Raw genomic sequence first — 25,136 nt, forward strand, 5'->3', positions numbered from 1 at the left:
AAAGGTTTATAGCGTCGGCCTGGCGTGCGGGGGACCCGGGTTCGATTCCCGGCCAGGGCACATAGGAGAAGTGCCCATTTGCTTCTCCACCCCCCCCCTCCTTCCTCTCTGACTCTCTCTTCCCCTCCCGCAGCCAAGGCTCCATTTGAGCAAAGATGGCCCGGGCGCTGGGGATGGCTCCTTGGCCTATGCCCCAGGCGCTAGAGTGGCTCTGATCGCGGCAGAGCGACGCCCCGGAGGTGCCAGGTGGATCCCGGTCGGGCGTATGTGGGAGTCTCTCTGACTGTCTCTCCCCGCTTCCAGCTTCAGAAAAATACAAAAAAAAAAAAAAAAAAAAGGTTTAAGGGTTGGAATGAGTAGTTCTCTGGTTTCTCCTAAATCTGATTTATAATGTAGTATATGTCAAGCATTGTTGTAGATTTCTTTTCTTTTTTTAATGGAGAGCAGGAGAGGGAGAGAAACAGACATCTGCATGTGCCCCAACTGGGGTGTTGCTCTGTTGCTTGGCAACCAAGCTAGTTTAAGTGCATAAGGCAGAGACCACAGGGAGCTGTCCTCAGTGCCTGGAGCCAACTGGCTCCAATCAATTGAGCCATGGCTGCAGGAATTGGAAAGGGGGAGGAGGAGTGAGAGAGGGGGAAACAGAGACAGAGAGAGAAGGGGGAGAGGTGGTGAAGCAGGTGATTGCTTCTCCTGTGTACCCTGACCAGAAATCGAACCTGGGGCATCCACATACCTGGCCAAGAATCTACCACTGAGCAAACCAGCCAGGGCCTGTGGTGAATTTCTTTAAATGTCAACAAAAGCCAAGTTTTATCAACACACTGTTTAGCATCAGTATTACTGGTGAGGTGAAAGTGGTTACATTTTTGACACATCAAGAGAGAGAGAGAGAGAATCAGAGAGAGAGATAGATAGGGACAGACAGGAATGGAGAGAGATGAGAAGCATCAATCATCAGTTTTTCGTTGCAACACCTTAGTTGTTCATTGATTGCTTTCTCATATGTGCCTTGACCATGGGCCTTCAGCAGACCGAGTAACCCCTTGCTTGAGCCAGTGACCTTGGGTCCAAGCTGGTGAGCTTTGCTCAAACCAGATGAGCCCGCGCTCAAGCTGGCGACCTTGGGGTCTTGAACCTGGGTCCTCTGCATCCCAGTCCGACGCTCTATCCACTGCGCCACCATCTGGTCAGGCCCCGTTTTCTTTTTTTAAAGAGATTTATTAATTTTACAGAGAGAAGAGAGTCAGGGAGTGAGAAGTATAGTTGCTTTAATTATTCATTGCTTGCTTGTTGTATGTGCCTTGACCAGGCAAACCCAAAGTTTCGAACCAGTGACCTCAGCATTCCAGGTCAACGCTTTATCCACTGCACCACCACAGGTCAGGTTTTAGTATTCCATTTTCAATGGTTTTCTATATCAATATCACCTAACTGACATCTTTGGTTTTAGTATATATATATAACATTTGATATATTGTGGAGAAAACAGCTGTGGTTAGGCTTGCTTGCTAGTTTCCTGGCTGCAAGCACTTGACACAATTAGTGCGTGAACACGTGGCAGAAATCCACGTGTGTATCTCTATGTAAAGCTACAGGTGCTTTCCTCTCAGTGGCGACTCTCCCAGCTCACTATCCTGTCACCATGAGGTGTGGTTCCGATTCCCTCAGCTGGCACCATGAGGGGTGGTTTTCCTGATACCTTGCCCTCCACTGCAAAAAGGGGTTTTCCTTTCCTTATGTCCTTACCCGTCTCTGTGAGCCTCCAATAAACCAAATGGCCCAATGCTTTCTGGCTCCACAGTTCCTCTACCGTCTACCTGAATTCACTTGAACCTGCCTGGCCTCGGCCACCGGCATTACATCTGGCACTGTGAACAGGATTTGGATCAGACTGGTATGGAGCTGCCAATCTGAAGAGTAGGATAGAGCAGTGGGCATTGTTCTCCAGTATATGGTTCCCTGTGGCTATCCTGATGGGGGCTGTGTGTGTGTGGGGGGGTGTTTTGTGCAGCCCTGCAAAAAGAAACTGAAAGCTTTGTGCAGAGGCTACATGAGGTCAAAAGCTCCAGGATGAGCTGCAGACTGAGCATCAACAACAGAATGAGCTGGAATGGTCACTGGAGAAAGAGTCGCAAATTCGAAAACTCAAGTTCAGACTACAGGCTGAGAACCAATGACAGCTTGAACGGAAACAATCGCTGGAGAAAGAAGCCAACTGCTTTCAAGAGCTTCATTGTGGCCTGACCAAGCAGTGGATAGAGCGTCGGACTGGGATGTAGAGGACCCAGGTTCGAGACCCTGAGGTCACCAGTTTGAGCGCGGGCTTACCTGGTTTGAGCAAAAGCTCACCAGCTTAGACCCAAGGTCGCTGGCTCAAGCAAGGGGTTACTCGGTCTGCTGAAGGCTCATGGTCAATGCACATATGAGAAAGTGATCAATGAACAACCAAGGTCTCACAACGAAAAACTGATTATTGACGGTTCTCATCTCTCTCTGTCCCTGTCTATCCCTCTCTCTGACTCTCTCTCTGTCCCTGTAAAAAAAAAAAAAAAAAAAAAAAAAAGTGCTTCAGTGTGAAATGCAGGCCGAACACCAATGGGTGTCAGGAATTGGGATGGTTGCTTGAGAAGGAATTATGGGTTCAAGAGCTGCAGTTTGCCTTAGAAACAGAATGCCGGCAGCGATAGTTGTTAAAGAAACAATTGTGGGTTCAAAAGCTTGAGTCTCCGCTTCAGGCCGAGAGCTGGCAGCCACAAGAGCTGAAGTGGAGCTGTATTTGTGCCAGCACAGTGGCAGGTGCAGGCATTTCCGACTCCTCCTTGGAGGAGGTCTGAGCTGAAACTGCCATTGGCAGACTCAAAGCCTGGCTGGTGGTCACCCAGAAGGTAAAAACCCAGCAGCCAAAAGTGCCCCAGGGCCAGGCATAACCCTCTCCACAAGTACTTTGAGCATTCTGTGATCTGGTCCTACACCCAGACAGAGTTGATGGGAATTAAGGGTGAAATGCAGGCAGAGACCCCACTGAGTCCCTGGTAGTTTGATTGCTGCAGCTGTGGGACATAAGAGTGGATGGCATTATGATCTCTGGAACAGAGATGGAGAATTTAGTTGCCATTACCACACACTTCTTGAGGCAGCACCTTCAGAACTACCATGACACCTCAGGAAACCATACCCTATTAGAATGGGTGATGGCTGCCATTCGTACAGTTTGGCAGAATGCTGGAGACCTGCCAGGGGCAGTAAGACAGTGGCAGTTATATACTGAGCTGCAGCAGTATACCTGAGAACTAGGTATGAAGAATGCTGCTTTCAACCTGAAGTTCTGTGGGCCAGATGAAGTGTTTACAGCAGGGATGAGGGGCCTTATTCTCTGTAGTGCCCCATCAGCCCCTTTTGGTTCACTAGTGGCTATCTTAAGGCCCTATGCGGGGGAGCCCATCAATGGAGTTACACAGACTGTGACAGATTAGAGGGAGGTGGAGACAGCATGGAATCATAAGGCTGTGCAGGCTGCTGCCTATGCTGCCCCCCCATACTAACAAGAGAAATAGGCCTATAAAGGTAACATGAACACAGATGAGAGTAGATTTGATTGTGGCTGGGGCAGATAGGGAGAAATTAGATGGGAAAACTAATAATAAAGTTCTTTTGGAGCTCTGGTGGCAGCTTAAACCAGAAGAGGTTCCAGCCACTGAAATGAATGGCCCCAGCAGCTACCAATAAAATGGTTTGTGCTTGGGTGGCACAGTTACAAGATTTTATGATGGAGAGAGCCGAGGGAATGCAGGATCCCTAAGACATGTTCTAGTTTGAATAGGGGGAAGGCCCAGGGACCTAACAAGGACAGGTAGAAACCAGAGGCCCCATGTGCAAATGGCAATCCACTGGCACCCTTCTAATGTACAACAGGTGTTGGCCTTGGTGGATAAAGGTGCAGAATGTTCCCTCCTTTATGGGAACCCAGAGCGGTTTGCTGGGACTCTGGTGGCCATTGACGGGTTTGAGGGCCAACTGTTTGAGTGAAGCCAATAACTATTCCATTGGGGATAGGAAGACTTCCTCCTAAGCCATGTAAGGTATATGTATCTCCTATTCCTGAATATATTTTGGGAGTAGATGTCTTACAAGGACTGTGGTTGAAGACTGCAGCCAGAGTTCCACCTGTGGATTTGGGTTGTGAAGGCAGTGTTGTGGGGACATACAGCACATCCCCCCTTGCAATTACCTGTTCCCTGGTGCATGACTAGCACAAAGTAGTACCACCTACTAGGTAGTTATGAAGAAATCACAGGGACAACCCTCGAACTACAAAATGTGGGGATCATCCAGCTGGTGCATAGCCCTTACAACTCCCTGGGATGACCTGTGTGCAAGCCAGATGGAAAGTGGCGAAGGACATACCCTGTAGATTACAGAGAAGTTAATACAGTTATTCCCCCTTTGCACGCTGCTGTTCCCTCAATAGCTAACCTGATGGATCCGCTAAGCCATGAGTTGGGGACATATCACTTTGTGGCAGATTTGGCTAACACCTTTTTCTCTATTGATATAACTGCAGAGTCAAGACCAATTTGCCTTCACTTGGTGGCAATGGACCTTCACAGCATTACCACAGGGCTATTGCATAGCACCACCTTATGTCACGGGTTGGTGGCTGCTGACCTGGCTAAATGGAAACAGCTGGAGGCAGTTTGTATGTACCATATGTTGATGATATCATGCTAACCAGTAACTCTCTTCCAGAATTGAAGCAAGCAGTCCCTACCCTGCTGTCCCATTTGAAAGTTTGTGGCTGAGCAGTTAATAAGGGCAAATTTCAAGGACCTGGATTATCTGTTTAATTCTTGGAGGTTGTTTGGCTGGGTAGGATGAAAGTTATCACTGATGTGGAAATAGATCAGATCCAGGCATTCCCTGTGCCCACTACAGTAAAGCAGTTACAGGAACTCCTAGGTCCGCTGATGTACTGTCAAGCATTTATACCCCATCCGGCTCTGTTACTGCACCCCCTATATAACCTTATTTGGAAGGGGGTTCACTGGGATTGGACTGAGCAGGCAGAAGGTGCTTTTGTAGCAGCTAAAAGAGCTGTGAAGGCAGCACAGGCCTTGAATGTGCTTGACCCCACCAAACCCTATGAGACTGACATCCATATAACCTCTGAGGCATTTGGATGGGGCTTGTGGCAACAGACAGAGCGCTTATGACAGTCTATTTGGTTTTGGTCCCAATCGTGGAAAGGTGCTGAAGTCCGTTACTCACTAGTGGAGAAACATTTGGCAGCCATGTATGCCACCATCCTAGCCACTGAGTGTATTATGACAACAATTCCAGTTATGGTCAAGACAACACACCCCACTGTGGGAAGGGTGAGAGACTGGGCAACCAAACCACATAGTGATAAGGCCCAAACCTCCACCCTGGCCAAGTGGGGTGCCTACTTGCAACAATGCTGTGCTCTTAGCACCAGCCCGCTTGAGGGCAGAACTGCAGGAAGTCTTGGGTCCAGTCACCTTTGTGACCCTAGAGTCAGGTGCAGCTGGGGCTCAGGAGGCAGAACCTGAAGTCAGTCCCTACCAGGAGGGGCGGACATCCATCCCCAAAGATACCTGGTACACTGATAGTTCTAGCAGGAGCCAACCTGCCAGGTAGATGGTCATAGCCTTCCATCCGGCCACTGAAACTATTTGGATAGACACAGGTACAGGCCAAAGTGGCTAATGGGTGGAATTAAGAGCCATATGAAAAGTTACGCACAATAAACCTTCACCTCTGGTGATTTGCACTGACAGCTGGGCTGGCTATCATGGAATGATCCTTTGGATTGCTACTTGGCACATTAACCAGTGGATGATAATGCACCATCTGCTAGTGGGTCAGGCCACGTGGCAGGACTTACGGGAAACCAGACATCAGAAGCAGGTGACAGTATATCATGTCACAGGGCATGCCCCTCTAGCCCATCCTGGGAAGGATGAGGTAGACACCTTGGCAACAGTGTGATGGTTGGAGACTGCACCCACAGGTGATGTGGTGCAGTGGCTCCAACATCGTCTGCTCCATGCAGGGCAGAAAATTACGTGGGCTCCAGTCAAGGCATGGAACTTCTCTGTGTCCTATGCAGAGGTACCTATAGCTGTGGTCAATGTGCAGTGTGTTCCAAGGAGCACCCTGGAGACAACTGGCATCACCTGGACAGATCGAGAGAGGTCGTGTTTCGCTGACAAGGTGGCAAATAGATGTCACTGACCCTTACCAAAGTCAGATGGGTACCAGTATGCAGTCACTTGTGTAGATACTGTCACCCGTCTGCTTACTGTTTACCCTGCCTGTAATCCAGACCAGAGGGCAGTCATATAGGCTCTGAACCACCTGAGTGCTGTGTACAGGTGGCTGCTGGTCCTTGAAAGTGACAATGATACCCATTTCACTGGTTCTATGGTGAAGCAATGGGCTCAAGACCTGGGGGTGGACTGGAAGTACCATGTTCCCTACCACCCCCAGGCTGCTGGTATCACTGAGCAGTACAATTGACTCTTAAAGCAGGGCACCAGCTCCCTTACTGGATGGACATACCACTTGTGGATGGTACTCTGGATTTTAAACAAGAGACCTTGACAGGGGGGCCTCACACTAGTGGAGGCCCTACGGCACCAGGCAGCTGCTCCCATTCAGTTCAGATATGCACAAAGGACACTTTACTCAAGCTGAACTTTGGGCAGCAGGGTAATGTGCTCCTGCCTGTCCCAACAGCCCTCCTCAAAGGTCAACAGCCTCAATGGACATGGCCCTGGACTGTACAGGCCCTCTCACCTACAATGGATGGCCTTGTTGGCACCATGGGGTAAAGGGCTAGAGGTGGACCTCCAGTTAACTCTCTGGGCCACTAGCACCGCGCCACCTAAGATAGAAGCATATTATCCCTTGAGAGCTCAGGGGGACAGCATTATAAAGGGCACCTTTGTAATCTCCTCATGGCCTATAATGAGTTCTCCCACTGGTTGCACACAGAATCAGCAGATCTTGGTGTGCAGGCCAATAAGGTTTGGTACACCCACCTGAGGTGGCCTCTGGTACTTACTGCTGTGCTGTCAGCAGACAGAACTCTGGCCTGTATTCTGCCAGAAGGAAAAGATTTGTCTCTTTTGGTGTCGCTGACCACTCTCTCTTTTCGCCCATAGCTTACAGGACGTTGAAAGCCAGGCCTTGCATGCCTTGACGGAGGAGACCCAGGAGGTCGAACACCAAAGGGGGTTCCCCTCTAAGGATGATGGGCATCTCCAGCAGCAGGCCGGCACACCATCTTTGCTGTCATATAGCTTGTGCTTTTGTAATTCTGTTACTGTAGTCTGTACTATTTCTGTTTATGTACTGTACCTCACTCCTCTCTCAGGGACCATCCCAGAAGATACCTGTTATGCAGATTATGAGGCGAGCAACCCTAAAGGGATGGAATGTGGGAAAAACAGCTGTGTTAGGCTTGCTCTCTGGTTCCCCGGCTGCAAGCACTTTGCACAATTAGTGCATGAGCACGTGGCAGAAAGCCACGTGTGTGTCTCTATGAAAAGCTACAGGTGCTTTCCCTGGGCGATTCTCCCACATTGCTCTCCTCCCACCATGAGGCGTGGTTCCCAGATTCCCTCAGCTACCCCTGTGAGGGGCGGTTTTCCTCATCCCTTGCCCTCCACTGCAAAAAGCGGTTCTCCTTTGCTTATTCACTCAACCCTCTGTGAGCCTCCAGTAAATGGGAATGGCCCACTGCTTTCCGACTTGGCAGTTCCTCTACCGTCTGCCAAATCCATTGTGAACCTGCCTGGCCTCAGCCACCAGCCTTACATATCTATACACTGAAGCTGATGCACAGAGAAAACAAAATATATTTAATTAAACAAAGGACTGGAATTCACAAAGCATTGTAAGTACTTACTTGAAAAATGTTCTTGGTCGACACCATTACTATTTCCCACTATATCACAGAGCTGGGTATTTGTTATCAAATTGTGCATCCCAAGAATAGCTACAGAGATAGAAAAAGAAAGTTATATTTCCATCAGTTTTAAACATAAAGAATTAATTTTACACCCCAAAATTTCTATCAATGATTTGAATGTTCTCTGGACATTTTCCTACTCAATTAAATACAGATTTTACAGCCAAAAAAAGTGGAGATAATGTGATTAAGCACCCATAATCTCTTTCTCATCAATGCCTTTTAATATTTTCCCCACAGTTCTGAATTTAGATTTCCCCACATTTCTCAATTCAGACATACAGCTGGAACCAACCTAAACGTAAATGCAAATCCATGCTTAGTTCCATCTGGTGGCTAAAATCTATTTTTGCTGTTTGTCCTTCTCACAAGGTTTCTCTCAACATATGCAATAGAAGGCAGATTTTCACCTTAAACATCACTATTTTTACATTTGTTAACTCTATTTACATTCGTATCTTAGTTAATATAGTATAGTTGAACTCTCACACTTAAGATTAAAGTAACACCCCTAAAAATGACACTTGGAGAAATAAATTTGGCTTTCTTTTTTGATGCCCTTTTGCATAAATAAGGCAGAAGCTACAGTGTGCTGGTGGCTCATTGCATGCTGATGAATTTACAAATCTATCAAGTCTCACTATCCCCCAGAAATAAGTCATCTGCTCTGGCTGTGGCAAAAAACCTTGACTGTCCTTTTCCAGGGCCTTTCCCAAAGAATTATCATCGATCCTTTCAAACATATTAGTTTTGGAGATTACTTGGGACTAAGATCTCCCCACGTGTCATATTTCTCTCTGTAGGAAAATGGGTGTGTGAGAGTAGGTGGGGGAGATACTGGTCCTCATAAGGAACTGGCAATGACGAAAGGAACAGGGAGGTTTGGAATGTTCCATATGTATCTCAGAGAAGTTGGGGAAGTGGTGAGTATAGCTCGGGGCTGACTGTCTCATCTACTTTCCAGTTACCCACCTTGGGGTCTTTTTGATAAAATAAGACAGCAGTTGACCCTGGAGACTCTTTTCTGGTGCTCAGATGAGATGGGTTCTAGCTGAGCACCAGCTGATAAGAGATTTTTATAAAGACCTTCAAAATGGACAACATGGGAAAAGATGTCAAATAATATGATAAATCCAATTTAAAAACTTTACCACTAAGAGAATGAAAAGAAATGAAATTCTTTTGTGTCAGATTTAGAGTGTAAGATGCAAAGCCAAATATGTGGTCACGGATTTAACAGCACTTTGCTAACAAAGAAAACATCTGCATAATGTATATAGGTGTGTGCTGATATTCCCCTCCCGCCCTACTCATTCTCAAAGTAATGTGTTTTAGGAGATACCTGCGAGGTCACACAATTCTGTATCAGAAGCACTTGTCAAAGCTTCTTCTAATTCTGGATCAAGAGATATCTTTTCTTCTGTAAAAGTCTGTATAGGTTTCTGTTTAGGGATAAATATTTTCCCTGTAAAATAAAGCAGTTGGTTAATTTACTACTGCCATTAACTCATTACCAGTTTATTCTCCTAATAAAAAATTATTAAAAGTATGCACAAGTGAATCTAAAACAAAGTCAAAAGTTAAGGAAAAAACACAAAAATTTAATAAAAATTTTAAAAGTAAAAGAAATTTCACTTTCTTATTCTTAAGCAAACAACTGTTAACAGTTCGCAGAGGCAATTAGTTTTCCAGAAATTCAAGTCCCAATCACAAACAAATCCCTGTATGTCCTGAGGGTTAGTCTGAAACTTTTGATCACTATGTCTCTAAGGGTTGATGGACACTAACAAGGTTACCTATTAAGAAACTAGTTATCCTAGAAACCTATAGTCTTATTATGTGAAAGATCAGTATATTATTACCGTATGTTCAATGCAAGATTATAAATACGAAGGGACTAGTAAGTGATAATGGTACAGCTGCAGCACAAGCTGACCAAACAAGATGTACTCACACATGGGAGGGACTAGATTACTAAAACTGCTTCTAATCTCTTTCCCAAGACAGGTGAAAATGCTAACTAAATGATCTACTTACAGAAGTGCCAATTACTTTGTTTTCTATCAGGAAACTAACAAAAACAAATGAGAATATGTGGCCTAATGAATCTATGCAGTGCTCTATTAAAAGGAATGTTTGTGGGCTTATAATTAGTCCATTGAGTTACATACTTCTTGTTCAAGGTAAATACCAATTAGTGTAAATAAGAAATCCTTTCACAATACATATTGCTCCCAGAAATCTGGCCATGACTGGTTAAGTATTTTCTGTTAAGCCCATCAAAGGATCTTAATTTCTGATGTGTGTGTGTGTGTGTGTGTGTGTATTTTTTTTTTTTTTGTATTTTTCTGAAGCTGGAAATGGGGAGAGACAGTCAGACAGACTCCCGCATGCGCCGCGCCTGACCAGGATCCACCCGGCACGCCAACCAGGGGCGATGCTCCGCCCCTTCGGCACGTCACTCTGTTGCGACCAGAGCCACTCTAGCGCCTGGGGCAGAGGCCAAGAAGCCATCCCCAGCGCCCGGGCCATCTTTGCTCCAATGGAGCCTTGCTGCGGGAGGGGAAGAGAGAGACAGAGAGGAAGGAGAGGGGTAGGGGTAGAGGGGTAGAGAAGCAGATGGGTGCTTCTCCTGTGTGCCCTGGCCGGGAATCGAACCCGGGACTTCTGCACGCCAGGCCGATGCTCTACCACTGAGCCAACCGGCCAGGGCCTGATAGTATATTTTTTATCTTTAGCATTTCCATTTACTTCTTTTTTTTTTTAATAATCAAGAAGTGGGGAGACAGAGAGACACTCTCCTGCATGCGTCCCTACTGGGATCCACCCAGCATGTCCCCTACGAGGTGATGCTCTGCGCATCTGGGGCCACTGCTCCATTGCTCGGCATCCAAGCTATTTCAGTGCATGAGGTGAGGCCATGGAGCCATTCTCAGCACCTGGGGCCAACTTGCTAGAACCATTTAAGCCATGGCTGCCAGAGTGGGGGGTGGGGGGGAAGAAAGAGAGAGAGAGAAAAGGGAGGGGGAGGGGTGGAGAAGCAGATGGTCACTTCTCCTGTGTGCCCTGACCAGGAATCAAACCCAGGACTTCCACATGACAGGCCGACGTTCAACCACTGAGCCAACTGGCCAGGGCCTACTTCGTTTTTTTAAAAAAAGTTTCCACATCTCCACCAAAATTCCTCATTTCTACACATGTACTGTGCACCTTGTCCATCAGACTCTTTGATGTTTCTGTCATAGGAATCTTAAAATCTCTGCCTGATATCACCAATATCTGGGTCACCTCTGAATCTTCTATTGATTCCTTACTTTCTTGACTATGGGTCACCTCTGTCTTAAGGTCTCTGACTATGTGCTGGGCGTGTTGTATAAAAGTATAGCAGAGACTGAAAGGAGCATGCCCCTTAGATCAGAGCTGAATCAACATGTTCTACATGCTCTATAGCGGAGCTACATCCAGGCTTTGTCGCTACTTTTATTTAATTCAGTTCCTCACTGGCTTCAAATATTTTGAGGACAGGACCAGAACTTTCTCTTGAACAAGACCTGGGATTAGAAGCCTGGTAGGGTTCTGGAGATCTCCTGAGCTGCCTACTTTTTTGAACTGTGAAATGTGAGAGACTTCTTCCAGTGTGTAACCCCAGTTGCCAGCTTTCTGGGTGACTAGGGAGCTCTCTGTTTTCCAGGCCCATCCCATACTTTCTGGGCCTTGGCTAATCCTTCAGCCCAGGGGTCCCCAAACTACGGCCCGCGGGCTGCATGCGGCCCCCTGAGGCCATTTATCCAGCCCCCGCAGCACTTCCGGAGGGGGCACCTCTTTCATTGGTGATCAGTGAGAGGAGTACTGTATGTGGTGGTGCCGCAAAGCATGGCATCGCTCACGTACAGTACTACTTCCGGTGACGTGGGATGCATGCATCACGGCTCCGGAAGCACGTCATATCACTTGTTACGGCTAGCAGTGACAAATATGGAACTGGACAATGACGATCTCACTAGCCAAAAGCAGGCCTGTAGTTCCCATTGAAATACTGGTCAGTTTGTTGATTTAAATTTACTTGTTCTTTATTTTAAATATTGTATTTGTTCTCATTTTGGTTTTTTTTTTTTTTACTTTAAAATAAGATATGTGCAGTGTGCATAGGGATTTGTTCATAGTTTTTTTTATAGTCTGGCCCTCCAACAGTCTGAGGGACAGTGAACTGGCCCCCTGTGTAAAAAGTCTGGGGACCCCTGCTTCAGCCCATCTTTATCTTGTCTGCCCCATAGCTGGTGAAGCCAAGGATGGCCTGGAGGGATTTCTCTCATCTCTCCTAGCTCTCCCTTGCCCTCCCCCCAACCCCACCCATCTGAAAACCTATGCCTTGGGAGTCTACTCTCAGCTCTGCTTCATTGCCTCTGTTCTGAGTAGTATCCCTAGCACTAAATGAAGACTGACAGCAAAGACTTGCTTGGTGGCTAGTGCAGTCTCACTCTGTCTCTAGGGCTGCACTGTCCAATGTAGTAGCCACTAGTAACATGGGACCAATTAAATTTAAATTAATTCACACTATGAATTCAGTTTCTCAGTCACAACAGCTACATTTGTTTAGCATAGATACAGAATATTTCCATCACTGCAGAAAAGTCTAGTGGACACTGCTGGTCTAGAGCTTCTCTGGATTTTTCTAATCTATCTCGCCAGCTTTTTTTTTTTTTTTGTATTTTTCTGAAGCTGGAAACGGGGAGGCAGTCAGACAGACTCCCGCATGCGCCCGACCAGGATCCACCCGGCACGCCCACCAGGGGGCGACGCTCTGCCCATCCTGGGCGTCGCTCTGTCGCAACCAGAGCCACTCTAGCGCCTGGGGCAGAGGCCAAGGAGCCATCCCCAACGCCCGGGCCATCTTTGCTCCAATGGAGCCTTGGCTGCGGGAGGGGAAGAGAGAGACAGAGAGGAAGGAGAGGGGGAGGGGTGGAGAAGCAGATGGGCACCTCTCCTGTGTGCCCTGGCCGGGAATCGAACCCGGGACTTCTGCATGCCAGGCCGACGCTCTACCACTGAGCCAACCGGCCAGGACCTATGCCGCCAGCTCTTACTAGCAGAGATGAATTCTGCTAGTAGGGAAGAAGGAATCTAAGAACTGTCATTAAAGGTCTGTTAAAAATTAGGCTGACTGCTCCTCATCCTCTCTATGGTGGTTTCCTCCTCTTCAGTCAGGAAAAAGAGCAAGAATAAATCACCTTTTTCATAAAGGGCTTGTCACTTTCTGGAGCCATTTAGATTTGTGTCCTCAGTTCTCTGATTTTCAACTATGATCACGCAGAGTAAACTTTGTTTTGGTTGTTGTGGTGAGAATAAGAAGTTTCTTGCAACTTTCTACATCTGAATCAGAAGTTTTTCTAGTCAAGTATTTCCTTATTTAAAAAACATCACTTGGTCCCTTCGATAGCTCAGCTGGTAGAGCGGAGGACTGTAGTTGATTCCTAAAAAACATCACTTGGTCAATCCACAATGTATTTACATTAAAAAGGATGTATTAAACTGCATATAACAGAATACCCAATTAAAAGTGGTTTAGCCTTGGCCATGGCTCGGTTGACAAGAGCATCATCTGAAGCACAAAAGGGTGCCAGTTTGATCCATGGTCAGGGCACATACAAGAACAGATTTATGCTCCTGTCTGTATCTCTCTCTCTAAAATCAATAAAATGAACATTTAAAAAAAAAAAGTGGTTCAAACAGGTGATTCTCAAGTTTTAATGTGTATTTCATCACTAGTGATGGTATTAAAGTACAGATTCTGATGCAGGAGGTTTGATGTGAGCTCTGAGACTCTGCATTTCTCATCAACCTGCCAGGCAATGCTGATACTGTTAATCCACAGACCACTGTTAAAGAAGCAAGGGTTCAAACTATAAGTATTTCTATCTCACTTAAAAAACCCACAGGTATGTATGTGGCTAGTTCAGCAGCTCAGCAGTGACATCAAAGATCCAGGCTCTTTTCATTCTTCTCTTTGTCTATAACCAGTACAAGCCCGCCAGTCTCAAGATGACCTTGGTTGTTTTTTGTCTGTTTTTGTTGTTTTTTGGCAAGAGGAAGGGAGCAACAGAGAGGGGGCCAGACAGAAAGGAAGAGAGATGAGAAGCATCAACTCAGTTGCGGCACTTTATTTACTGATTGCTTCTCTTATGTGCCTTGGCTGGGGGTTCGGGCAGAGCCAGTGACCCCTTTCTCAAGCCAGCAACCCTGGGCTCAAAGCCAACGACCTTGGGCTTCAAACCAAGGACCTTTGGGCTCAAGTCGATCCCACGCTCAAGTCAGCAACCTTGGAGTTTCGAACCTGGGTCCTCAGCATCCCAGGTCAATACCTTATTCATTGTGCCACCACTTGATCAGGTTCAAGATGAACTTTGTAACACTAAGTATCATGTCCTCCCTCATGCAACAAGGGAGGAGGGAGGGAGGGAGGGAGGGAAGGAGGGAGGGAGGGAGGGAAGAAGGAAGGAAGGAAGGAAGGAAGGAAGGAAGGAAGGAAGGAAGGAAGGAAGGAAGGAAGGAAGGAAGGAAGGAAGGAAGGAGAGGGAAGGAAAAGCACTTTTTTTTTTAGATTTTACAGAGAGGGGAGGAGGGAGAGGGAGAGGGAGGGAGGGAGGGAGGGAGGGAGGGAGGGAGGGAGAGAGAGAGAGAGAGAGAGAGAGAGAGAGAGAGAGAAGGGGGAGAAGCAGGAAGCATCAACTCCCATATGTGCCTAGACCAGGCAAGCCCAGGGTTTTACACCAGCAGCCTCAGAGGGCCATGTCGATGCTTTAGCCACTGCGCAGATCAGGCTGGAAGAGCACTTTCTCAATTGTCAAGTTTTATAAGGAAAACCACCCAATAGATCTCTCCTCTAACCCTACTGACCAGCTCTGGGCCACACAACCATGCCCCAGCTATAAGGATGGTGAGAGAAATAAACATCTGGCGCCATCAGTGTATTTCAGAAATGAGTACTGCTAGTAGGGAAGAAGGAATTTGTGCATGAATGCATTTGTCTCAGTACTGCACCTGATGAAGTAGTTCTGTGCTTCCTTAGTTCCCTGGACATTTCACTACAGCTACACTTACACATCCTGCACATCTGTCTTCTGTGAGCTTCTCAATGTTCTGTTCATCCCTGCATCCTTCCCTGTACACAGCAGGCAATCCAATGGGTTGAGTTATTTGATGATCACCTTCAGTTCAACTACTTACTTTTTTTTTTTTTTTTTTTCTTTTCTGAAGCTGGAAACGGGGAGAGACAGTCAGACAGACTCCCGCATGCGCCCAACCAGGATCCACCCGGCACGCCCACCAGGGGCGAAGCTCTGTCCACCAGGGGGCGATGCTCTGCCCCTTTGGGGCGTCGCTCTTTTGAGACCAGAGCCACTCTAGCGCCTGGGGCAGAGGCCAAGGGGCCATCCCCAGCGCCCGGGCCATCTTTGCTCCAATGTTGCCTTGGCTGCGGGAGGGGAAGAGAGAGACAGAGAGGAAGGAGGGGGGGTGGAGAAGCAAATGGGCGCTTCTCCTATGTGCCCTGGCCGGGAATCGAACCCGGGTCCCCCGCACGCCAGGCCGACGCTCTACCGCTGAGCCAACCGGCCAGGGCCTCAACTACTTACTTTTATAAAGAATAATTTAAATATTCTGGTTCAAAGTTACACAGCAGAGTTAACACTAGGAACACAGACTCCCAAACTCTTAAATTAGTGCTTCTTCCCGTAAACTGGTGGCTTTCAACTTAACTCTTGAGCCACGGACTCTTTCCTCTCAAACCAATGCCTATCTATATATACGGTGGTATGCATAACTGATATTCTTAGTACCAAATTTTGGAATTCTGGTGATTATTATTATTATTTTTTTTTCCTGAAGCTGGAAACGGGGAGAGACAGTCAGACAGACTCCCGCATGCGCCCAACCAGGATCCACCCGGCACGCCCACCAGGGGCGAAGCTCTGTCCACCAGGGGGCGATGCTCTGCCCCTTTGGGGCGTCGCTCTTTTGAGACCAGAGCCACTCTAGCGCCTGGGGCAGAGGCCAAGGGGCCATCCCCAGCGCCCGGGCCATCTTTGCTCCAATGTTGCCTTGGCTGCGGGAGGGGAAGAGAGAGACAGAGAGGAAGGAGGGGGGGTGGAGAAGCAAATGGGCGCTTCTCCTATGTGCCCTGGCCGGAAATCGAACCCGGGTCCCCCGCACGCCAGGCCGACGCTCTACCGCTGAGCCAACCCGCCAGGGCCTGGAATTCTGGTGATTATTAAATAATCTTTTATTATTGGTTCACAGAGAAAAGCAAATTCAAATCATTATGTTCTGATAATTCACAGCACTTTTCACAGTGGGTGATATTATAAGTAAAGTGTAATTCAGAGGCATACTTTTAACTTGCAAGGGCCAGAGGGCATACTTTTAATTGCCATTTCAGAATAATTACACTTTCCCGAGCTCAATATCATCTGCATTTTTGAATGTCTGTGGCAGTGGTTCTAATACTGGCTGCACACTAGATTCACTCAGAAAACTTTAAAAATTCTAATGTCTAAGTCTCAGCCCCAGAGATTCTGGTTAAATTGGTCTGGTGTGCTGTAAGGGTCATCTGGATTTTCAAAAGCTCTCTAGGGATTCTAATGCATACCAGCCAGGGTCAAGATCCACTGGATTATGGCATTCACTTACTAAACAAAACCACATAAGCTATCAAATAGCTGCCTATGTCTTATTCTAGGGACCAATGGAATCTAAAGCATTATAAAAATCTAAACTGTTTTTATTATCCTCATCCACATTCCACAGAGGTATTAGTCATATCTTATTTTTCTTCATACATGAACTTTTGCTAATACAAATACAAAATAAATCGCATCAAAAAACAACAAAACAACTCTCTAAGGGCTTATGGAATTTCTTCTGCGATATACAGTATTTCCTTTTGTGAGAGAGACAGACAGGACAGACAGGAAGGGAGAGATGAGAAGTATCAGCTAGTAGCTGCGTCACTTTAGTTGTTCACTGATTGCTTCTCATATGTCCCTTGACTGGGGTGGGGTGGGGGGCTCTGCCAAGCCAGTGACCTATGGGCTCAAGCCAGCAACCATAGGATCATGTCTATGACCCCACACTCAAGCTGGCAAGTCTGTGCTCAAGCCAGAGACCTTGGGATTTTGAACCTGAGACCTCAGCGTCACAGGTCAAAGCTCTATAAACTGTGCCACCACCAGTCAAGGCAGAATTTTACTATTTTTTAATACAGTTCTTAAAAAGCTCTCCTGGCATTGCTCTTTATGATAATGTCTCCGTACAGAGATTTTTGTTGTGGATGCACTTAGCCTATACAATACAGGGGGTCCAGAGGTTACGATAGCCTCAACCTATGACGTTTCGAGTTTATGATACTCACATAAAAACTTAAAAAAAATTCAGACGTGAGTGTCACGGCTTATGCCATTAGCTAGCGTCATACTTACAGACTACGTGGGATAACTAGTTTGGTTGCATGCAGCAGAATACAGCAGTAATGCGGTGTATGAGTGAGGGAGTTGGCATCCCCAGTACGCTTACCTACACCATTTTAGACTGTTAAAAGTGCAAGTACTCCTTCTGCTTTAGGTGAGGGTGTGTTTCGACTTACACCAAAATTCGGGGTTATGTCACTGTCGTAGGAATGGAAATGTGTTGTAATCCAAGGACCCCCTGTACTGTATTTTTAACAATACAAAAAGTACTTTATATTTCTTCAGGGTAGTCTAATACAGTATAAAAATTATCTTTTAATGCATATGAAATCTAGTTATAGAAAATTACTTTTATAAGAAAGAATAAAATAAAATAATAAAGAAAAGAAAGGATAAAATAGGCAGAACTTAAGTTTACAAAATCTAAGGGGCTCTCTTTAAATTGACTGACAGACACAAACAAACCTTTAACAAATCTTACTATCTGCATAAAGTGACAAGGTGATGCTAAACTTCATGTGGAAATCCAAGGTAACCAGAATAGCCAAACACTGTTGAAAAAGAAGAACAAAGTTGAAGAAATCAAACTTCCCAATTTGGCCCTGGCCGGGTAACTTGGTTGGTTGGAGCACTGTCCCGAAACACAAAGTTTGATGGTTTGCTTTCCAGTTAGATGCAGAGGTATTACATAGTTACCTGTGTTTTTCCAGAGGGTAAGAAATTTTGATATTGTTTTTAACCAAAACCATCTATTAACATACTTATTAGTATTCCATTTTATTATGATCATATTGCTTCTGATGTGTTTTTCCAAATTATGGATTATTCTTTACAGAAATCTCAATTTCATCCTGATAAAATGATTTAACATATATAAAGAAACTGGTATGTTCTTTATTGTTATTTCCCCTGGAATTTGTCTGTGCATGTGTGTGTATGTGAGACAGAGAGAGACAGAGTGTATTCCAAAACAAACGAGCAACCCAGGAGGACTGAACACCAGACACTAACAAGTAGATAAATCAGTGGTTCTTAAACTCGAAGTGAGGGTTGGCTAGGCATGGATATTATATATGGTTCTGATTCTTACCTTACTCAAGCTGACAAGCACTTACCTGTATAATAGCTCTGAAAATGATTAGAATGAGTCATCCTGTAGTGCTCTAATTTTACTTTTCCTCTCCTTGAAATACGGTAAAACCCCCTGACTTATAACTATTATATTTGTATTTATTTGAAAATAACAATGTCTGAGAAAGTAGTTATTCACTATTATTCTTCGGCAGACTATGTAACATAGGAAAGTCTAACACTGGAGTTTTTAAGCTGAAATTATGGTTCTTTCCATTGTAGCAAAATATGAAAATAAACAATGAATAGATCAGAAAAACAATCTCTCAGATGAGTATGAAATAACATATCCAGACAGCCCCCCCCCCCCAATGAAACAAACAAAATCAGGGCTATTCCTCTTGGTTGCTAAAAATGTTAAGATAGTTCAGTAATGTTTCTGCAACTATAAAATGGTACCTAAGGAAACAAAAAAGCAGGAGAGGAATTCATAAAATAGTAACTTAAATGCATGTCATTTATCCAAACCTGTGATTGTGTCAAGAGGGGGGAAAAAAGAAAAAGAAAAAAGGAGTATCTTGCCAAATCCTAATCATTGTTCCAAAATCAGTAAGAGATATTATGTGTTAATTTCACTGCCAGGACCTTTCTTCACTAGTTCTCCTCTTTTTTTGTGACATCAACTCACAGCTATCACACTGTTAAGGATATCTCAGTCATAGCTCTCAACCTTGCTGAGGAGATAAAAAGTATAACAACTAGAAACAGAGATGGCTCTTAGTTATTTCATTTTTACAGAGGTAAAAGGTCCTAGTCTTATGTTTATATACGGACCTTGTTCCAGAAAAGACTTAAGGCAATTAGGCCACTATAATAGCCACAGGTCGCTTTGGGCAAAGCACAAAAACTTCTAATCAACCCAACTAAAGGATGAGGTAACAGGTCCTAGAAAAGCATTTTTTGACCCAACAACACACATAACACCTGCTCAATACTGCAATGTGATCATCAATAAATATTCACCAAATATTTAGAGAGTCTGTGTATAGTAGACTATGAGCTAGAAAAACACTGTCAGGAAAATAAAATAAGAGAGCTTTTCCTTTGGGGCTCCTAGGGTCTGGTTGGGGATATAGGCTACCTAGAATATATAATTCTGGAGACTTTTACTTGAGGCCGAGATGGGAGTTTAGGGACAGGATTTATCCACATGACTAGAACAACCTGAAAATGGACAAAAAAAAAATATTTGATGTTATCAAGACACTGATCATGAGGTAAGAGAGGACATTGACCCTCTGAGAGATGAGAAATGAAGTGAGCCCTATAATCAATCACCCACCCTACTGCCTGGAGAAGGTGTCAAGGCTGTAGAACAGGAACAGGAACCCTGGCATGGTCTGGGGAACTCTTTGAACCGAGGAGACAGGACAGGAGTCCAGGAAGATCAAGGCAGCTAGCATTTGCAGGAGAGTACCAGAGAGGGAATGTTAAGCAGAGAGTGAGCCCTGGAGATCTGCAGACCCACCTCTTAGCATTCAGCAGACTACTGATCAGCAAGTGTATGTGATGAAACTACCTTGGGCCATGAAAAAAAATCTGAAAATATCAGAGATAACAGTGCCTGGGCTCATGCAGGGATGGGAATAGAACCTGTCCCCCCAGCCAAACTGGAAAATTTCATAATTCACCAGATTCTGGGTAGAAAACTCAGAAGGATCTTCCCTCAGAAGCAGAAAAATAATTAGCCCTATATTGAAGACTGCTCTTACTCAATTTTAAAAGCAAGATCCGAAAGGATCAAACTGTTTCCCCCATGAAGTTCAAAAAACATTTGTAGGGAAACCAAACTATCCAGCACCCAAGAAGTTGATTCATAAGAGGAAAAAAAAATCAATCCATCAAAAGTGACTTAGCAATGACAGATGATAAAATTAGCAGATAAGGGCATTAAAAGTTATTGTAATTATATTTCATATGTTCAAAAAGTTAAGTAGAGACACGGAAGATATATATAAAAAAAGAGGAAAAGAAACAAAGAACAGATGAAGCAAATACAGAAGATATACCATGCTAACACTAATCAAAAGAAAGCAAGGTTGATTGGCTGTATTAATATCAGACAATGCAGATTTCAGGGTAAAGAGCATTTCCCAGGGATAAAGGTCATCTCATAATAACAAAATGGGCACTTCATCAGGAGGACATAATAACCCTAAGTTAATAATTAAAAAGAACCCTAGTAACAGAGCCTCCAGTATATGATTCTGGAACATTTAAAGGCCACATTCTATAGTATGTAAATTATATACAGACATGTTGGACAGAAAGAACTATCCATAGTGGGTACAGTTATCTAGGGAAAGCTTCCCATAAAACAAGGTCTTATAGCCCTGGCCAGTTGGCTCAGTGGTAGAGCATCAGCCTGGCGTGTAGGAGTCCTGGGTTCGATTCCCAGTCAGGGCACACAGGAGAAGCGCCCATTTGTATCTCCACTCCTCCCCCTCTCCTTCCTCTCTCTCTGTTTTCCTCCCGCAGCCGAGGCTCCATTGGAGCAAAGTTGGCCCAGGCACTGAGGATGGCTCTATGGCCTCTGCCTCAGGCGCTAGAATGGCTCTGGTCGCAACAGAGCGACACCCCAGATGGGCAGAGCATCGCCCCCTGGTGGGCATGCCGGGTGGTTCCCAGTCAGGCGCATGCAGGAGTCTGTCTGACTGCCTCCCCGTTTCCAACTTCAGAAAAATACAAATAATAAGAATAACAATAAAAAAATTAAAAAAAAAAACACAAACAACAAGGTGTTATGAGTGATGAACAATCCATCTGACTAACTCCTTATCCCAAAAGAGTAATGAGTGAGTCATTCAAAAGATACAATGACCAATCTGAAAAGGAAATGCTGGGCCCTGGCCGGTTAGCTCAGTAGATAGAACATTGGCTTGGGTTATGGACATGCAGGGTTCAATCACCATCAGGGCACACATGAGAAGTGACCTTCTGCTTCTCCTCTCCTCCCCCTTCTATCTCTTTTCTGCTCTTGCAGCCAGTGGCTTGACAACCAGTGTCGGCCCCAGGTGCTGAGGTTAGCTTGGTTGGTCTGCGCGTGAGCCTCAGGCACTGAGCATTGGCCCTGATGGCTTGCTGGGTGGATCCCAGTTGGGGTGCATGTGGGAATCTGTCTATCTCACCCTCCTCTCACTTAAAAAAAAATAAAAAATAAAAGGAAATGCTAACATCTGCATGACTAATTTAAGCAGCCCACTTCAAATATTAGCTTCAGTGCCGAGGAAGACTACCTTTCAGGGGTCTATAAAGGACAATTAGAACTCAGAAGATAGGAATACTAAGTAAGAGCCAGTCTGTGTCTTGAACATAGTGGAAAATAATAGCCCACTGACAGTATAATCCTGTTGATTTAGAAAGGTTATAACTACCATCTTCCTGGTTTACTAAAGAATCAGGTCTGCTTTTCCTCCAAAGAAATCATGTACTCAGCAAGGTGAGGAAAGCCTCTTTTAAAAGTGACTACAGTGACTTCTAGTTATCTGGAAAGTTAAGGTTATTGTAAATAAATAACATGAAAAGTTTATAAGAAATCCTTAGTTGAAAGCAATCTGGTTCAATTCACCTTTAGTAAGCAGGGTGGAGCATATGTGACTCTTGAGAAGGAAACCCAAGGGCATTCCTTTCTCAGGGAGGGGAAGGGAAAACAACAAAAAGCATAGAAGGCTCTACCTCACAGGAAGGGAGGAGCCCAATCTGGGTGAGTCAGAAACTAAACAGAATTCACCAGTAACACCTGAGTGTTGTGTACAAGGTACAGCACAGTCCTTCCGTGAACTAAGTAAGGGACACCCAGGAACAAAGTCAGTCCATCTAAGGGTGAAAGTGTGATATTAGAAACAGGCAGGAAGACTGCTGACAAAGCAAAGCAAAGCAAAGCAAAGCAAAGCAAAATGAGAGTCAGTAAGAAATAGTAAAGATAAGCCCTAGCTGGGCAGCTCAGTTGGTTAGAGCGTCATCCTGACACGCCAAGGTTGCGGGTTCAATCTCCAGTCAGACATACAAGAATCAACCAATGAATGCAAAATTGATGTTTCTCTCTCTCTCATCTCTCTCTCAAATCAATAATAAAAAAAAAGAGAAATAGTAAAGACTGGGGCAAATTATTTCTCCAAGTATCAAAATCATGGCAAGGCTCTCATGCCTTATCCATTTTGAAGAGACTACTCAAGATATGAAAAACTATATGTATAATGGAAAACAATAATCAGCTATCCAATCAGCACTCTGCATTTTCATTTCACCATTTTGGGGAATGAGAAGAGCTGGATGCATACTCCCCTTCACCCTTGTCTTGCAAAATGCCTCAGTTACATATTTTGCAATATTTCAAAGAGAAACAGGTAAAAAGCCTCCCAATATTTTAATATTATGTCTTCAATTTTACTTGATGTAAATTGAAATTATGTTAGTTTTAATTTTCTCAACCCTTTGGTTTCTTTGAACAAGCAGACTCATAGGAAAGACATTTCCTTTAATCCTTGCCAAGATTCTCAACTAGAAATGGTAGGGGGGAGTGGGGTCTACAGACAGAGGGGAGGTCAGGGATAATATAAATAGATTATTATCCTGATATAGACCTGTGGAATGCCTAGTCTTCCTCTGTTAGGAAGGCTGAAACATTAGAATAAAATTTTCGGCTTCCTGCCTGACTATGGTGGTGCAGTGGATAAAGCGTCGACCTGGAAATGCTGAGGTCGCCGGTTCGAAACCCTGGGCTTGCCTGGTCAAGGCACATATGGGAGTTGATGCTTCCAGCTCCTCCCCCCCTTCTCTCTCTCTGTCTCTCTCTCCACTCTAAAATGAATAAATAAAATAAAATTAAAATAAATAAATAAATAAATAAAAATTCTAAAAAAAATTTTCGGCTTCCTTATAGCGAAGGGGTAGGCCTTATGACGGAATTGTGGCCAAAGTACTGAAGAGAGCCTCCTTTGCAAACAAAAAGCTAAGGCCTCACTAGGAGAAAGCACTATGCTCTAACCATTCTTCCTGCCCAGACCATAAGGATTCAGATGTCAAGACAGTGCCTGAAAGGGCTCATCTCCATCTCTACGGCTGCTCCCACCATCCCCCAGTGTTCGTGCCTGGTGTCCTAAGAGTGCAAGTAGAACCTGGCTTCTTAGGACAACCTGTACTGAAAACTGAAAAACTCAACCTATATCAAGTGTTACTTTTAATCAGGTTCCGCTGAGACTACCTAAAGTCAAAATTTGCAATGGGAAGGACTTGGGACTAGAAAGTTTTCTGAAAATAATGATTACAAAGTATTGACAGTTATAACTATGAATTACTAAGAAAAGCTACAAAATATCCTTTAAAAGGGTCTTTGCAAATACAGCCTGAACTGTTTTGTGGCATGTCACGTACAGATGGGGTTAACAAGAAGAGCAGCACTTTGACATCACTTCCATTCTCTAATACACTGTTGGTTTACAATTTTTACCTGAGGACATTTTCAATATTTGTCACTGTAGACAACTAAAGTGTTACATAAAATCACTGTATAATAAAACCTCACTAAAAATAATTAAGAAACTTATCAACTAAATTGATGTAAAATGTAAATAAAATGCCCAAATTACCTAACAATTTTTTACTTTTTTTTTTTTTTTTTTTGCACTTTTCCGAAGCTGGAAACAGGGAGAGACAGTCAGACAGACTCCCGCATGTGCCTGACCGGGATCCACCCGGCACGCCCACCATGGGGCGAGGCTCTGCCCACCAGGGGGCAATGCTCTACCCATCCTGGGCGTCGCCATGTTGCGACCAGAGCCACTCTAGCGCCTGAGGCAGAGGCCACAGAGCCATCCCCAGCGCCCGGGCCATCTTTGCTCCAATGGAGCCTTGGCTGCGGGAGGGGAAGAGAGAGACAGAGAGGAAGGAGGGGGGGGGGGTGGAGAAGCAAATGGGTGCTTCTCCTATGTGCCCTGGCCGGGAATCGAACCCGGGTCCTCCGCACGCTAGGCTGACGCTCTACCGCTGAGCCAACCGGCCAGGGCCCTAACAATTTTTTAAATCAACACTATCATATCTTTAAGACTATCAATCAATGAGGTACCTCTAAAAAGAAAAAAAATCAAATGCTACTAAATAACCACTTCAAAGTTTTGAGTTTACCTTTTTTTTCTCCAGTGTAGGGCACATAGTCTTCCCGGTCCTCATGTTCCAAAGCTTCCTTCTCCAGATAGGACAGGAGGTGCTCTCTATCGAATGGCCCTGTGGCTGACTTTGAGGTCTGGTTCTTCTGCCGGAACCCTGCAGGCAGCAGTGCATTCTGCCAAAGAGAATGAATCAACTGTTATGACCACCAAAAATGCCAATGCTAGCTTTGGCTGGTCGGCCCGGCGTGTGGATATCCTGGGTTCAATTCCTGACCAGAGCACACAGGAGAAGCTCCCATCTGTTTCTTCACCCCTTCCCCTCTCCCTCCTATCTCTTCCTTCGCCTCCTGCAGCCAAGGCTCTACTGGAGCAAGGTTGGCCCGGGCACTGAGGATGGCTCCATGGCCTCCACTTCAGGTGCCAGAATGGCTCTGGTTGCAA

At 45.1% G+C, this 25,136-nt stretch overlaps 1 protein-coding gene across 1 annotated transcript in view; it reads right to left on the bottom strand.

The window, feature by feature from the left end:
• TMOD3 (tropomodulin 3) overlaps nt 1–25,136 on the bottom strand; it is a 79,622-nt gene that overhangs the window by 21,461 nt on the left and 33,025 nt on the right. Inside the window, exons 3-5 of the mRNA XM_066341771.1 lie at nt 24,712–24,868; nt 9,339–9,461; nt 7,934–8,023 (exon numbers count right to left, since the gene is read on the bottom strand). Coding sequence (XP_066197868.1) covers nt 7,934–8,023; nt 9,339–9,461; nt 24,712–24,868 — 370 coding nt within the window. The remainder of the gene's footprint in view (nt 1–7,933; nt 8,024–9,338; nt 9,462–24,711; nt 24,869–25,136) is intronic.

Source organism: Saccopteryx leptura, chromosome 6 (genome assembly GCF_036850995.1).
Source record: "Saccopteryx leptura isolate mSacLep1 chromosome 6, mSacLep1_pri_phased_curated, whole genome shotgun sequence".
NCBI lineage: Eukaryota > Metazoa > Chordata > Mammalia > Chiroptera > Emballonuridae > Saccopteryx > Saccopteryx leptura.